This window comes from Lagenorhynchus albirostris, chromosome 7, assembly GCF_949774975.1.
Source record: "Lagenorhynchus albirostris chromosome 7, mLagAlb1.1, whole genome shotgun sequence".
In the NCBI taxonomy this organism is placed as follows: domain Eukaryota; kingdom Metazoa; phylum Chordata; class Mammalia; order Artiodactyla; family Delphinidae; genus Lagenorhynchus; species Lagenorhynchus albirostris.
The window spans coordinates 4,568,081-4,581,987 of record NC_083101.1 but is presented as its reverse complement, the minus strand read 5'-3'; the positions used below and the strand labels follow the sequence as shown (position 1 = coordinate 4,581,987).

At 61.9% G+C, this 13,907-nt stretch overlaps 1 protein-coding gene across 2 annotated transcripts in view; it reads left to right on the top strand.

Annotated features, from left to right (window-relative positions):
• NTNG2 (netrin G2) overlaps positions 1-12,806 on the top strand; it is a 72,986-nt gene extending 60,180 nt beyond the window's left edge. Inside the window, exons 4-11 of one of the 2 annotated variants that reach the window (XM_060153282.1) lie at positions 42-214; positions 2,725-2,751; positions 3,689-3,826; positions 7,088-7,162; positions 8,617-8,718; positions 10,149-10,316; positions 11,736-11,870; positions 12,571-12,806. In XM_060153282.1, coding sequence (XP_060009265.1) covers positions 42-214; positions 2,725-2,751; positions 3,689-3,826; positions 7,088-7,162; positions 8,617-8,718; positions 10,149-10,316; positions 11,736-11,870; positions 12,571-12,806 — 1,054 coding nt within the window. The remainder of the gene's footprint in view (positions 1-41; positions 215-2,724; positions 2,752-3,688; positions 3,827-7,087; positions 7,163-8,616; positions 8,719-10,148; positions 10,317-11,735; positions 11,871-12,570) is intronic. The other variant, XM_060153283.1, reaches the window with a different exon arrangement.
• The last annotated feature ends 1,101 nt before the right edge of the window (positions 12,807-13,907 follow it).

Here is a 13,907-nt window from a genome sequence, read left to right as displayed (position 1 = left end):
CACACGCTCACTGACGCCTTGCCCCCTCCGTGTCCCCCCAGGTGCAAGTGCAACCTGCACGCCAACCTGTGCTCCGTGCGTGAGGGCAGCCTGCAGTGCGAGTGTGAACACAACACCACAGGCCCTGACTGCGGCAAGTGCAAGAGGAGCTTCCGCACACGGTCCTGGCGGGCTGGCTCCTACCTGCCACTGCCCCACGGCTCTCCCAATGCGTGTGCGTACACAGAGCGGCCGCTGCACCCGGGACCCCCCCCCCCCGCCCACTGCCCCCTCGGACCAGTGAGGCCATGGTCTCCCCTAGCCTTCAACCTCAGGAGCTGTGGATCCCGTCACGCACACACATGCACACACATGTACTCCCTACAAAGGTGTGCACACAGAAACAGGCACGCATGCACACGTGGGCACACATGCGCACACACACGCACACCCTTGTTACCAAGCTCCTAAGCGCCAGGCTTTGTCGTCAAGAACCTCTAGCACACCTTCATCCTGCTGGACACCTGAGCTGAGCCTCCTCAGCATCCTTCCGCTGGCCTCTTCCCCTTCTTGTCCCCAGGGCAGGAGAGAAGGCCCAGAGGGTGTCAGGGAGGAGGGGGTAGGGAGTCCTCGCTCCGGGCTAACCGTGAAGAGCAGCGCCATCCCTCATTACCAGTGTTTATGGGGCATTTGCATAGCCACGTGCTATGGGGTCCCCACTCCCTCAGCCCTTAGGGGGGCCCCAGGAAGCGGGTCTCCTGTTACCCCATTTAACAGAGGGCTCCTCCGAGGGCCTGGCCCGTGCCGTCTGCATGGCCCTCTCCTCTCCCGGCTCAGCCTTCCTGTGTCAGAGGTCATCCTCGGGGTGCGCCCACACACGCCTGCACTATGAACACGCTTTGGGGGCCCCCATCACTGGCCCCCAACATAGTCCCTGGGTATCTCCCTGAAATCAAGAGTCCCAGGGAGCCCCCAGCTGCCATGGACAAGGGGGCCTGGGCTGGCCCCAGAGTGGGACTCCCCCGCTGCCCCCGCCCCAGTGATTTGCTGACACTGGTCAAGTGCTTTGACAAGGAGGCTGCACCGGGCACCTTCCATACACAGCTTCTCAACCCTCACAGTAACCCCTCGGGTGCTATTTTCATTATTATCCCACCCTCCAGATGAACAAACAGAGCCCCAGTGACCCTCAGTGCCCTCCTAGTTTAGCAGCAAGTTAGATGCCACCACTGGACCCAGCTCCAAAGCCAGGATGGGCCGCCGGCACCGCTCAGCTCGCCCCTCCTGGGCACGCTCCCAGGAGCCCCTCCATCGGCACCCCCGCGGCCAACCGGTGAAAGATTTATGCAACTTTAGGCTGACAAAGCCGGAAGCCTCGCAACAAGGCTGTGACAGGCATGTTGTGCGTGTGCGGGCAACGCTTAAGAAGCCTTTGAAGGGTGACCTCCCAGAGTCACGGCACCTGCTGGCCTGCAAAGGCACGGAGAGCGCTCTGGGTGACAGCCCAGCGCCACCCGGCTCCCCCCTCACCGCGTGCCCAGCCCACCTCTTTGTTGCCAGAACCGTTTCTTGAACACGTTCCTTCCTCGCTGTCACCTCCCTCTGGCTCGCAGGCTCATCCCTTCATCTGTCCTGCTGGCCTCCCCACCTCCCTGCTTCCTCTCTGGACCCTGTCCTCCTCCTGGAAGGATCCCCCAAGGTCCCCCGGCACCCACAGACTAAGACCCTTACCTGCAGGTCATGCACTGTGGGCCCCCAGGTGCATCCTCCCAGGCCTCCCTCACTGTCCCACCGCCAGGGTCACCAGGGAAGGTCCTCACGCCACACGTCCCCCTGCCCACATCTCGGCATCCACCCCAGGGCTCCCGGGGCACGGAGGGGTGTCCTCACGCTCCGTCCTTTGTCAGGACCGCCTGGAGGGGAAGCTCTGGCCCTGGCTCCTTCCTTCTGAGACTGACGATTCCCGCCCTGGTACCCAAAGTCCCAGGTCAAACTGTGGCCTTGGGCCCCTCTCATCCCCAGGGCACAGACAGAGAGGCCCGGGTCGGAGTCAGGCCTCTGCCACTCACAGCTGTGTGGCCTTGGACAAGCCATTTCTCCGCCTGAGCCCTGTTTTCTCAGCTGTAGAATCAGGACCCTAATAAAAGCCCCTGTGGGGCTGTGTGAGGACTGAACGGCCCAGGTGGGGACAGCACTCAGCACGTGCCGACGTGCAGAAAGCTCTCAACACGTGGCAGGCGCTGCGATCATCTTCCAATCAGTCGTTCAGCCGTCCCTGCATTTCCTCAGGTGGGAGCATGCACCACGGTTTCCCTCTGGTGGTAACTTCCATCAGAGCTTCCAGTAAACCAGTCTGTCCCCGTGGCTGGGGACCCTCATGTTCTCTGAAATCCCATCACTCCTGAGAGAACGGCCACCCGCCTCCTTGTCCTGCACTGGAGGACCCGAGAGTCTAAAATCAAACGAGAAGGGTGCCTGTGAAGCCCCCAGCGGAGGCTTATCAGCAGGTCCCCTGATAGGGTAAGTCACAGCTCTGAGACTCAGTTTCTCCATCTGCAAGATGGGCTCATAGGGGCCCCTCCCTCTCAGGGCGCCAGTGAGGATGGAATGGATGATCTGACCCAATCCCTGCACGGAGAGGTGCCCAGGCCCCCTGATTTCCTTTCCCCAGCCCTGCCACCCCCTCCTCTGCAGGGAGGAGGTGGCCGGGCCCCTTACTCTGCTGTGACCCTTCTCTCTCCGCAGGTGCCGCCGCAGGCTCTGCCGTTGGCAGTAAGTACACACCTGGGTCACCACCACCCTGGGAGGGCGACTGGGGCCCTCAGTGCATGAGGCTCTTTGCATGTCCTGGGAAGAGCAGGAGAGAAGAGACAGGGCTTTCCTGTCCCCCTGGGTCCATAGGCCTCACCACCCGCTCCTCTAATCCATTTGCTTCTTCCCCCTCCTTCGTGTCTCACAGTTCCTTCCCCTAGCTTCTCAGCTGGTGCTGCTTTGGAAAGGTCCCCTGGCCCCCCGGGGGCACTCTCTGCCCCTCCCTCTCCTGCCAGGCAAGAGTGGGGGTCACCTTCCCCGACCAGTGGCAGAACCCGTCCCCCCCAGTCTGACCATGGGGTTCGGCCTCCCTCCGGGCAGCCCGCAGCTATCACCTCTGCAGCCGCTCGCCCACGGGGAGGCTGAGGGAAGTGAGCCCGGATCCCGACGCGTCCAGGTCAGCTCAGGCCCCAGAGCAGCCAGACCATCTGAAGGAGGGTCAGGGGAGTCCCGAGAGCTCCACAGGGAAGGTGAGGCAGGGCGGTAGGGGGTGACCACCTATCACGAAGTCATCAGCCAGCACGCACAGTGCCAGGCGTCGGCTAAGCAGGATACTCGTACTATCGCGTTTCATCCTTGAAGCCACCGACCCCCTAGGTGGGTATCGCCATCTGCTCTCAGATTCAGCAGGAGAGAACTTGTCAAACAGCCAGCCAGTGCAGACCCCAAGTCTCAGGAAGGCTTCCAGGGGCGCCGCCTCCCTCCGCCAGGGCTCTTTGGGGCCACACTCAGCCCCGGGGCTGCTCCCTGCGGGGCACCAGCGGGCGGAGAGGGGGCCAGAGGAAGCTGGACCTGGCGGGGACGCTGGTCCACTCGTGGGGGTCTTAAGTTGCCCCTCTGCGTTGCTCCACACCCACCAACTCCCCCACCCTCTCTTGCTTTTCTCATCTCTTACCAGGCATCAGCAGGTCCCGGAAAGACCCCGTCCCCAAAGCCCCTGTGGCCGCTGTGGCCGTGAGGGGGGACCCCACCACTCCTGCCCCTTCCACATCCACTTCTTGGGCCCCCATGGCCCCCAGCACCCCACAGCCCACAGGTGGGTGCCCAGCTACAGCCCCAGCTGCCCTGCCCTTCCCCACTTCTGGCCCGAGTCCCTGCCTCTCTCTGTGATGTGCGACGATGTGGGAGCATCAGCCCTGGGGAGGGCAGGGGCTTGGCTTTTAGCGTAGAGAATGCTAGATCCCAGAGCCGCAAGGGCGTGGCGCCAAGAGCCCTCCGGGCTGCCTGGACACACCTGTCACTGGGCCCAGCCAGGGCATCCAGGGCTCCCATGAAAGTCCTGCATCCTCTTCCTGCTGCCCACCCGCACCAGGGCACTGCTCAGCCTGGCCAAAAGGCGGGGTGACCTAGCAGGGGGTGCCCAGGGGAGCCGGCCCAGGCCCCGCCCCCACCAGCCATCCTAGCCCCGGCTCTGCCCCCTGCCCATCAGCAGCTGACCCCCAGGAACGGACAGTGCAGGGTTAGCCAAGAAGGTAGACTCCTCAGATCAGCAAGGCGGAAGGGAGCCTCTGAGCTGGCGTTTTCAGACTCTGGGCTGCTGGGCCTTTCGGGGCAGGGCCAGGCCAGGGGTGTGTTCAAGGCTTGGGGTGCTGGGGTGGCCCCCTTGTCTCACCCGGCCTCACTTGGGGCATCCCACCGGCTCCTGCCTACCGCGTGTGCCAGGAGCCTGAAAGGACTCATCCCTCCCAGAGGTTGCCGGGAAGATGTGGCCAAGGTCCCTGGTCCCCAACAGTGTGCCCCGCCTCTGCCCCACCCCCTCTGCAGGGCGGAGGCGGCGGGGTAAGGGGCCCCTTACTCCTTGGGCAGAGAGAGAGAACTTGTCAAACAGCCAGCCAGTGCAGAGGCCCTTCCTCTCTCTGACGCGCGTGGACCCTTGGAAGGGTGGTGTTTCCAACGGGCAGAGACCCCTCTGTCCCCTGGGGAGGGATCCCCGACACTCCAGCTTTGGCCTGTTGGGGGTCGGTGCTCAGAACGCTCCCAGCCAGTGAATGCCGTGGAAAATGCCCAGCTCCTCCACTGGACCAGAGGGTGCCACATCACACTTCTTTTCTTTCTCCCTCCTTCCCTTCTCCACGGGAGACATCTGCGGGGGGCAGGGGGCCAGCTGGGAGATTTGAGGATTTCGGGATGGCCTCTTGGCCCAGGAATCCTCTCTGGGATGGAGGACGTGTGTCACTCTGGAAATCCGGGCTCCGGGCACAAGTTGGTCCAGCCGCCTGAGACTTGCGCTTTTTTTGCTGAGCTTGTGATGGGCACACGGGACCAAAAATAGTTGTGGTAGGTCCCGTGTCTGCCTGCAGACGGTGATCCGTCTGGGTGGGAGGCCAGACGCTCACACACACACATTGAGGAAGCCGGACCCCGTTTCTGGAGCTGCTTCTGACGTGGTACGAGGGGTGCAAACTGCAAAGCTAGGAATTAAGGAAAGCATCAGAGTCAGGGCGGTGAGCCTGGACGAGAGAAGGTTTGAATCGTGAGGGTCCCCAGGACTCAGGTGGTGAGAAGGACGTGCCCCTCCCTCCAGGCAGGACCGTCCTTCAGTGGGGTCGTGGTCCACTTTGCATCCTGAGTTCAGTGCCAGGCTGCAGGCATTAAGAGAAAAAGGCGGCTGCGGTGTGACAGCCGGTGACCTGAGTGTCCCAAGCCTTGGGGATCATCCCGAAGCCTGTGCCTGGGCCCCCATTCCCCCCCACCCCACGAATCGTGACTCTCGCTGCAGCTAGTGGAGCTCGGACGTCTCCTGGGCCAGGAGCTTGTACTCTATTCCTTGCTCTCAGCCCCATGAGATGGGGCTGTTATTTTCGTAGTCCCGTAGGTGAGGATATGAAGGCTTAGGAAGAAGCAGCTGGATTTTTATGGTATGTAAATTATACTTAATAAAGCTGTTTTGAAAAAAGAAAAAAGAAGTAGTTGCTCAAGATTACAGGCAGGACCCGAACTCGAGGCTCACCGACTCCCGATGCTTCCTGCCCATTCAGCCACCCAGTGCCACGGCCCCGAGGCCTCGGGGGTCTGGGAGGCGGTGCCGCCTTTAAGGCCTGGCTTGCACAGCTCCCCAGCTCCGAAGGAACAGACGGGGCCTCCATCTGGCCTTGGCAAGTGACACAGGTCATTGCGAGAAGGTTCCTCCTGCATACCTGAGCCTGTCCCTGGAGAGCCCAGTCTTTTCCACCCCCAGGCCCCCATGACGGTCCTGATTCTCTCCAGGTACCTCCCAAGAAGTGCTTCAGGCGCTCTGGCCCAAGTCCACCTGGGCCCTTGAACCCCTGGCCCAGATGTTTCTCCCTTCTGCCAGTGTCAAGCTGTCCGGAGGGCAGGGGCTGCTGGCAGAAAGGCTGTTCAAGACCATCGACCCTCTCCCCAGCTTGGCCGCCGAGGGTGGTGGGAGAGAGGCTGCAAAGCACAGTGCCTTCAGGGCGGGTTTATCGGGGCCCTAATTAAGCCCTTGCCAATTTGGACACCGGCAGCCTCTTCTCATTGAACATCGCATAAATGTCAATTTCATGTCCAGAGGCTCTTGGGTCCCAGCTGGAAAGTCTGCCACACTTCTTAGCTGGTAGATTTTCTTTTTCTTTCCCCACCAACCGGCATCGTGCGTAATCCCTTTAAGAAGCGGAAAAAATCCGACTTCTCCCTTGTCCCTCTGGGTTTGTCCTTTGAAATTCGGCACAGAATGATTCCTTGCCTTGCCAGCTCTACCTGCGTCCCCTGCTGTGTGTCCAGTTAGTCTTGGAGATGGGCACGGTGGCATTTGGGGGCTGACTCACGTTGGGGTCCCTGGTGAAAATGGGCCCAATCTAGGGGTCAGGGAGGATGCTCCAGTCCCTAGATTGGGGTTGGACAGGAAGAGGACCCTCTGGACACGTTTGATGTCTTAGCCAGAACACATGCCCCCTTTACGGCCATTGGCCAGAGACTTCAGCGCAGAGAGGTCTGGGCCCAGATACATGGGACTTGATCTAACTCTAGCCTTCAGTGTGAACGGGGGCCACACAGGGAGGGAGATTCAAGAATCAGGTGTCCCGCTGAAGAAAGGACTGCCCAAAGTACGCAGGTTCTCGGGCATGGGTCCCGCTTCCATCCGGTGTCCGTGTGCCCTTCATAGGCTGCCGTAGTGTAGACGCTGCCTCGCCTGTAGATTTGAACCCAGTTCTATTTGGCCAGCGTAGGCAGAGCCGCTTCTTATAGTACTGCTTCTTGTAAGGGGCCTGTATGCGGTGATGCCTCAGTAGGTCCCCAGGATACGCCCAGCCCCAGCCCCTTGCATAACTTGGTTTCTCCTCTTCTTTCCCCTAAGAGTGGATCAGGCCATCTACTGCTGCCCCCCTCTGGGCGAGCGCCCCCTGGCCCCAGGTGTCCTCCAGTGCAGAAGGTATGGGGAGCGGGGAGCTCCTTCTGAGACTGTAGTGGAGGGAGCAGGGGCACGGGGTGGGGACGCAGGGTGGCAACGGGCCCAAGGGCGCCGAGGGGAGGGGCTTGGAGCTCTGCCTGCCCCTACCCCCAACTCTCACCTACTTAGCCCGAGTGATATCACCACACCCGACACCTTTCAGTCCTACACTCTAACCCTAACCCTACGCCCCAAGGGCTTCCGAGGCAAGTGGAGACCCTGTCCTGATAACAGTAACCCTCTCTCTCCCACCATCGTGCTCACAGGACACCCTGGGCGAGGTGGAGCTCAGAGTCAGAGAGGGCTTCCTGCAGGGGGTTGGCTGTGAGTAGATGAAGGGGGAAGGTAGCCTTCCAGGCGGCAGGACCAGCTGGGGCAAAGGCTTGGCGGTGGGATGGCAGGGAGAAGCGGCCTGACTGAGCGAGATGCGGGGAGGGGTCGTGGAAGGCACTGAGACCAAGCCCAGAGCCTCATTCTCCCACCGCAGTGGGAAGAAACACGTGGGGGCCCACGGGCTCGTTTGTAGCCATCGTGGGCACACCCAGGAGGCACACAGGGCCTGCCTGAGTCTCCGAGATGGGACGCTGTCCCCGGTCCCGGCTTACGGTTCCCTGGACGTTGAGCCCTAATGCCTGGCTTAGGCAGCAACCCAGCCCACACCTCCAGTTCCCTCCCGCGCCAGCTGTGAGTGGTGAGCAGGGCTTTGGGCGCCCCCTGCTGGCAAGCAGTTCCGGAGCCGAACCCACAACGGTGAGGGTCTGCAGTTCCCAGCAACCTGGCCGGCCTCTGAGTCAGGGCGTCCTCCCCGGAGAGCAGGCTGAAGCAACCACTTCCCGGCCCTGGACCCACTGGGGCACGACAGCCTCCCAGGTGGAAGCCGAGGAGACCGTGGCATGCTCCCCCGCAAATACGGGGCTGGGATTCTGGGCAGTGGAAGGCAGGGCAGTCTGTGCTCATGGCTGGACGGGGAAGGACTCACTCTGGCTGGAGCAGGGAGTTTGCTTCAGAAAGGAAGGGAGATGGCCAAATCTCGAATACCAGCTACAGACGCTGGACGTGATGCTCCCGGGAGTTTGGAGAGGAGAGGGGACAGCAAGAGTACCAGGGTGTGCAAAGCAATGTTTTCAACCAGTCAAAAAATTGTCCAGCTTCAGCTAAGTATTTAGCACAATATAAGGGATGCGGCAGATAGAGAATACTTTGGAAGGATGAATCCAGCTGGATGTGTAGATGGTGTCCAAGGCGGGACCAAAGGCAGGCCCGGTTCTGCGTGTGCTCCTGGTTGTGCTGTGTCGTCTCTGAGCAGGTGACAAAGCTGCTCAGAGCTTGCCCAGGGCACCTTGGGAGCCTGTGCTGAGCTCTACCTCGACCAGGACAGCCCACCCTGGGCAGCTGGACCACAGCTGATGAAAGAGCTTCTTTCTCATCTCTCCAAGCTGCGGGCACCTCCGCCGCTGCCCCCGCCCCCGCCAAGGCCTCCAGACTTTTCCAGCTCAGGCCCAAATCTCCTCAAGTGATGCCTATTGAAGAATTCGAAGGTAAGAGGAAGGCCCCGGGGCTGATCAGCCCCTCCTCCGGCCCCTCTCCCCCCACCTCCACTGGAAAAAAACAAAACAAAACAAAACAATGCAGTGCGTGGACCGATGCCCCCTCCCTGAGTAGCTGGGTCAAGGTGAAACGGAGCCTCTCTCGCCTCCAGTCCCCCCTCCCCAAGGGAGCTGGGAGCAGGTATGAGTCCGAAGTACAGTGGGCTAGCACGGGGGCAGGCACAGGAGCTGCCAGGAATAACCTGTCCTGGCTTCCCTGGGAGGTGTGGCCCAGGGGCTCATCTTGGCTGAAGCAAGATCTGGGACACCTGGAGGATGCCTCACCTTCTCACTGTCCCTGGAGGGACAAGGTGAAGGGGACAGGTCCAGGAGGCCATGGTGTGGGAATGCTTACCGTCTCCTCCTGGGCACATGTCAGAGGCTCATTTCTCCAAGGTCTCCCATGCCCTTGACCTCGACATCTGGTCAGTCCCTCCTTCTCACATCACAAAATGGGGGTTGGATCCTCTAGAGATACACAGATGGTGTCTCACAGCGGGGAGCTGGCATCCTTTCTTGTTCAAGGGGGTGTTGAGCCTCTTAGGAGGGACACCAAGGGATGCCCCCCTCTGTGGCAGGGAAGGTGACCCTCCTCACCAAACCCCGCCCCTTGATGATGTCATGGGAGCCACCTCCAAACCCCGGGGCCTTTGCCCCAGGTGGTCACAGGTGCCTCCAGTGAGAGTCAGAAGCTGGGCCAGGGCTAGGAGGAGTCAAGGTGAGATGCTGGGGGCACAAACTTTAAGGCAGCATTCACTCTCAGGGTCGTGCAAGAGCAGGCCCTCTGATGCCAATGAGATTTGCAGAACAGCTCAGGCTAATAAGAAAGGGTCCTGCAGGTGGGTGTTTTCCTTCCAACCAACTTCCAAAGCAGCATGCGCAGGAAGCTCCTGGCCCTTTCCATCCTCTCCAGCGTTCATGCATGTGTCTACCCTTCATTGAATCACTGGGGTACCGTGGTGAACGCCATGAACCCGGGCACCGCCCTCCCTGAGCTCACGGTCTGACGGCATGACCCATCTTCCCTGCATGAATCATATCTAACCACCCGCAGCATCACGAGGGCCTCCCTCCAGAAAGCACTTTGCCCTGGTACCCGGCCAGGCTTTTAGCGGATGCTGCCCACTGGCCCTCCCTGGTGCCCTGTCCATGGGGCCAGGTGGTAATCTGTGAGCTGGGCCTACACTGGTTCTTTCGGGCTCGAAGCTAGCAGGCCTATCTCTCCCCACATGGTACAGAAGTGTCAGAGACCCAGGGCACCATCCTGTGCCAGGTCCTACCCCTGGCCTCCGTTTTCCGGAATGCACCAGGGAGGGGCAGCGAGAAGGCACGCTTGCCATTTGTTCTCTGACCCTTGGTGTTTCTCACGTTTGGCCGGCCAGACTGCGAGTGCTACGGCCACTCCAATCGCTGCAGCTACATCGACTTCCTGAACGTGGTGACCTGCGTCAGCTGCAAGCACAACACACGAGGCCAGCACTGCCAGCACTGCCGTCTGGGCTACTACCGCAACGGCTCCGCGGAGCTGGACGACGAGAACGTGTGCATTGGTGAGCCCTCGGCTGGGAGGCGGGGGCCCCGCACGCGAGTGTGTGGACCAGGGTGCAAGGCAGAAGAGCAGCGTTAGACGGGATCTGGGCACCCCTGCACTGGAATCCCCGGGGGAGGCTGGGGAAATGCCAATTCCTGGGCCCACTCTAAATACAGAATCCGCTCTATTAATAACCTACCTCCCCATGTGGTCCTCCCTGCAGGCACTGGCATTTCAGAACCACTAGTTCCAGTCAAAGACGGGTTCTAGGGCTTGCCGGGCTGTGTGCCTTTGGGCAATTCTCTTCCCCCCTCTGGGGCTGTTTCCCTGTTTGTAAAATAGGGAGGTGGATCAGATCAAGGGTTTTCAACCATTTTGGGGGAACTGAAGCTTTTCTTCAAATGAAGTCTTTTCTCACACTTTATATGCCCTCCACCCCCAGTGGGCAGACGGTTGGCTTTCTTTAAACTCTGCTCCAGGACTGGCTTTTGGGGTAAAGAAGGAAATCTATAGGGGCCCTGGGCCCTGGGCCCAGGCAGAGGCAGGCCATCCCAAAAGACCGAACATGTGGCCCACAAACAACACCCACTAGTCTGGAAGACTGTCTCCCGTAGAGGCCAGTTCTCAGCCCTCCGATGCCCAGCGCCCTTGGGAACCCATTGCCCATCCCCCGCCCAGCAGGCCAGCCCCGGCTGTGCACAGGAGGAGCCGCCCGCAAAGCTGCAGCTGTCAGTCTGCATTATGGCAGCGGCCTTCAGATAATTTCATCACAACTCTAAAGTGATCCCAACGGAACTGTGCTGCCCATGTCACACCAGCCAGCAGCAGGGACAGGGCAGGGCCTCTGGATCCGATTAGAGGCGTCTCCCCCAGCGCCTCCTCTTGCCTTGCCTGTCTGCCTCCGCCCCCCACCCCCGGGCCCGGCACTAGGCGACAAGGACTCCCAGAGTGGGGGCTTTCGGCTTCTCCCACGGAGCAGGGCGAGCGGGAGGCCTCTGGGGCTGCTCCTCCACCCGCCCTGGAGAGGAGCTTCGGAGGCCGACTACACCCTGCCCGCTCCGCACACACACCCCGGCCCCCAGGACGGATGGCCGGTGGCCTCCGCTGAGGCTCCTCCCACCTGTCAGTCATAGCTCTTTGGAGCCGGGAGGGATCAGCGCCCGTTCCAGTTACAGAAGCGGAGACGCAGGCCCAGGGACGGGAAGGGGCTGGTCCGGGCCATGCAGCGCCAGAGCCAGAGAGGGGAAGGGGCTTAGTGGATGTGAGAAAATGAAAACTGTCCCCTCGAGATCTGGACGCCCCAGGCGTCCCCACCCCGCCGTCCAGCGGCGGGTGCGGAGATTCTGCTGGGAGGGTTGCCGGGGCCGGGCGGGGTGGGCCCGTGCGGACGGCGCCCGCACGTCGCCCCTGATCGCTCGCCGTGCGCGTGTCCGTCCAGAGTGTAACTGCAACCAGATCGGCTCCGTGCACGACCGGTGCAACGAGACCGGCTTCTGCGAGTGCCGCGAGGGCGCGGCGGGGCCGAAGTGCGACGACTGCCTCCCCACGCACTACTGGCGCCAGGGCTGCTACCGTGAGTGCGCGCCGCCCCCCTGCGCGGGGCCGCGTGCTGTGGGGCCCGGGGCGGGGCCTGGAGGCCGCCCAGGTCGGGTCCGGGTCCGGGTCGGTGGGTGGGTCCCAGGGGCGGGACCTGGTGCTTCCGGGGCGGGGCCCGGTAGGTGGGCGGGGCCTGGTGTTGTCCGAAGCAGGGTCCGGGTGGTGAGCGGGGCTTGATGCTAGCTGGTGTAGAGTCGGTAGCGGGAAGGAGCTTGGAGGCCAAAGTGGAGCCGGGCGTTGGCTGCAGTTGGCTGGAGGCTGCGGATTTGCGGGGAGGGAGGGAGGGAGGCAGTCCGAGGAAGTGAGGGGCTAGCGGAGACCCGACGTTAGCCACGGGAAGAGGGTGGAAGGGCGCCCCAGGCACGTGGAGTAGCACGTGCTAAGCTCTGGACGGGAGAGCAGGTGCGTCTGAAGAACCGCACCAAGGCCAGTGCCGGGACCGGGGCGGGGAGAGCCGGGCAGCGGCGGGAGGGAGGCAAGGTCCCGGTCTCGCGCGGCCCTTGGTACCATCCCCGCCGGGACGCTTCGCGCCAATGCGCCCTGAGTCTCCAACACCCCCGGTCCAGGCCGCGCCCCCAGTGTTCGCACGTCCCAGGGGCTGAAGCTCCAGCGCGGGGCGGGGAGAGGGAGGGCTGGACCGGGCCTTCACCCGAGTTAACCGCTCCTCCGCCCCGCAGCCAACGTGTGCGACGACGACCAGCTGCTGTGCCAGCACGGCGGCACCTGCGTGCAGAACCAGCGCTGCGCCTGCCCGCGCGGCTACACCGGCGTGCGCTGCGAGCAGCCCCGCTGCGACCCCGGCGCCGCCCACGGCGGCCTGGACTGCGACCGCGCGCCCGGGGCCGCCCCGTGCCCCGCCACGCTGCTCGGCTGCCTGCTGCTGCTGCGGCTGGCCACCTGCCTGGACTGCTGAGACCCGCGGAGAAACCCCGGCCGGGGGTGGGGGAGGCGGTCCGTGCGCCCCGCCGCGCCCTGCGCCCCGCGCCCGGAGAGCCGGGAGCCCGGGGGCCGGCGTCGGAGGCCTGGCGGCCAGAAGGGTGCGGCCCGAGCTGCTCCCAGGTGCTACTCAGCAGAGTCCTCCCGCTCCGTCCTCCCCGAAGTGGCACCTGCCCCCGCCCCGGCGCTGCAGCAGGGGATGCTGTGTGGTCGCGGCCCCAGGGCCCGCGATTTCGGTCTTAGTTTTTCTTTTATATTACCCACCGACCCTTTCCTTTTTTTTTTTTTTTTAGCTGGCGGTGAGACAGGGGCGTGGGAGAAGCTGCTCATCCCAACAGCCCCAGGTCCTGCCTCCTGCCTCCCTCTCCCCCCCCCCACACACGACTGTTGCAGACACCCCCTGCGCCTGTCCCTGGCTCACCATCAGCCAGCGGACCCGAAAATCCAGTTGCCTACACCTCTAGTCGCTGACTTGATTCTCTTTTCTATTCTTTGTTTTCCCTTACAACCCACCAGACCCCAGGCCTTTCCAGAGGCCTGGTGACCAAGGAGCTCGCTGTCTGGGGGAAGGGAGTTAGGAAGGAGGGTTGGGAGGGCTGGAAACTTACTTTTGTAGAGAACTATTTTTGTTTGTATTAACCGCCCCTATAAGGAGGGACAAAGAGCGGGGACGCTGGACACCACGGGGGTGGTTGATGGTGTATAATCTGACAGTAAAGAATCTGCTCACTGCTGCCTCCAGGGCCTGTTTTCTTTCTGTTCTTTTTTACCCAGCAAGTGTGGGAGTTAAAGGGGAGTCCACAAAATAGCCTTAAAGAAGCAATTTCGCGCTCAAGGCCGTCCCTTCCCCAGGCCCTTTTGTGAATGACAGGCAGGCGTAGCCACCGGAGCTCTCTCACCATGTGGCCAGGCCTGGCCCTGCAGAGACCTACAATGTTCCCCAAACTTGGGAGGTTATCTCCCTCCTTCCCCCCACCACCAAAAAAAAATCCAGAGCTTATTGGCACTTTGCCTTGGTTGTCCTCAAATTTAAAAGCATGTGGTGGACATTGATACCTTTCCTGAAAAGTGCAAGGCA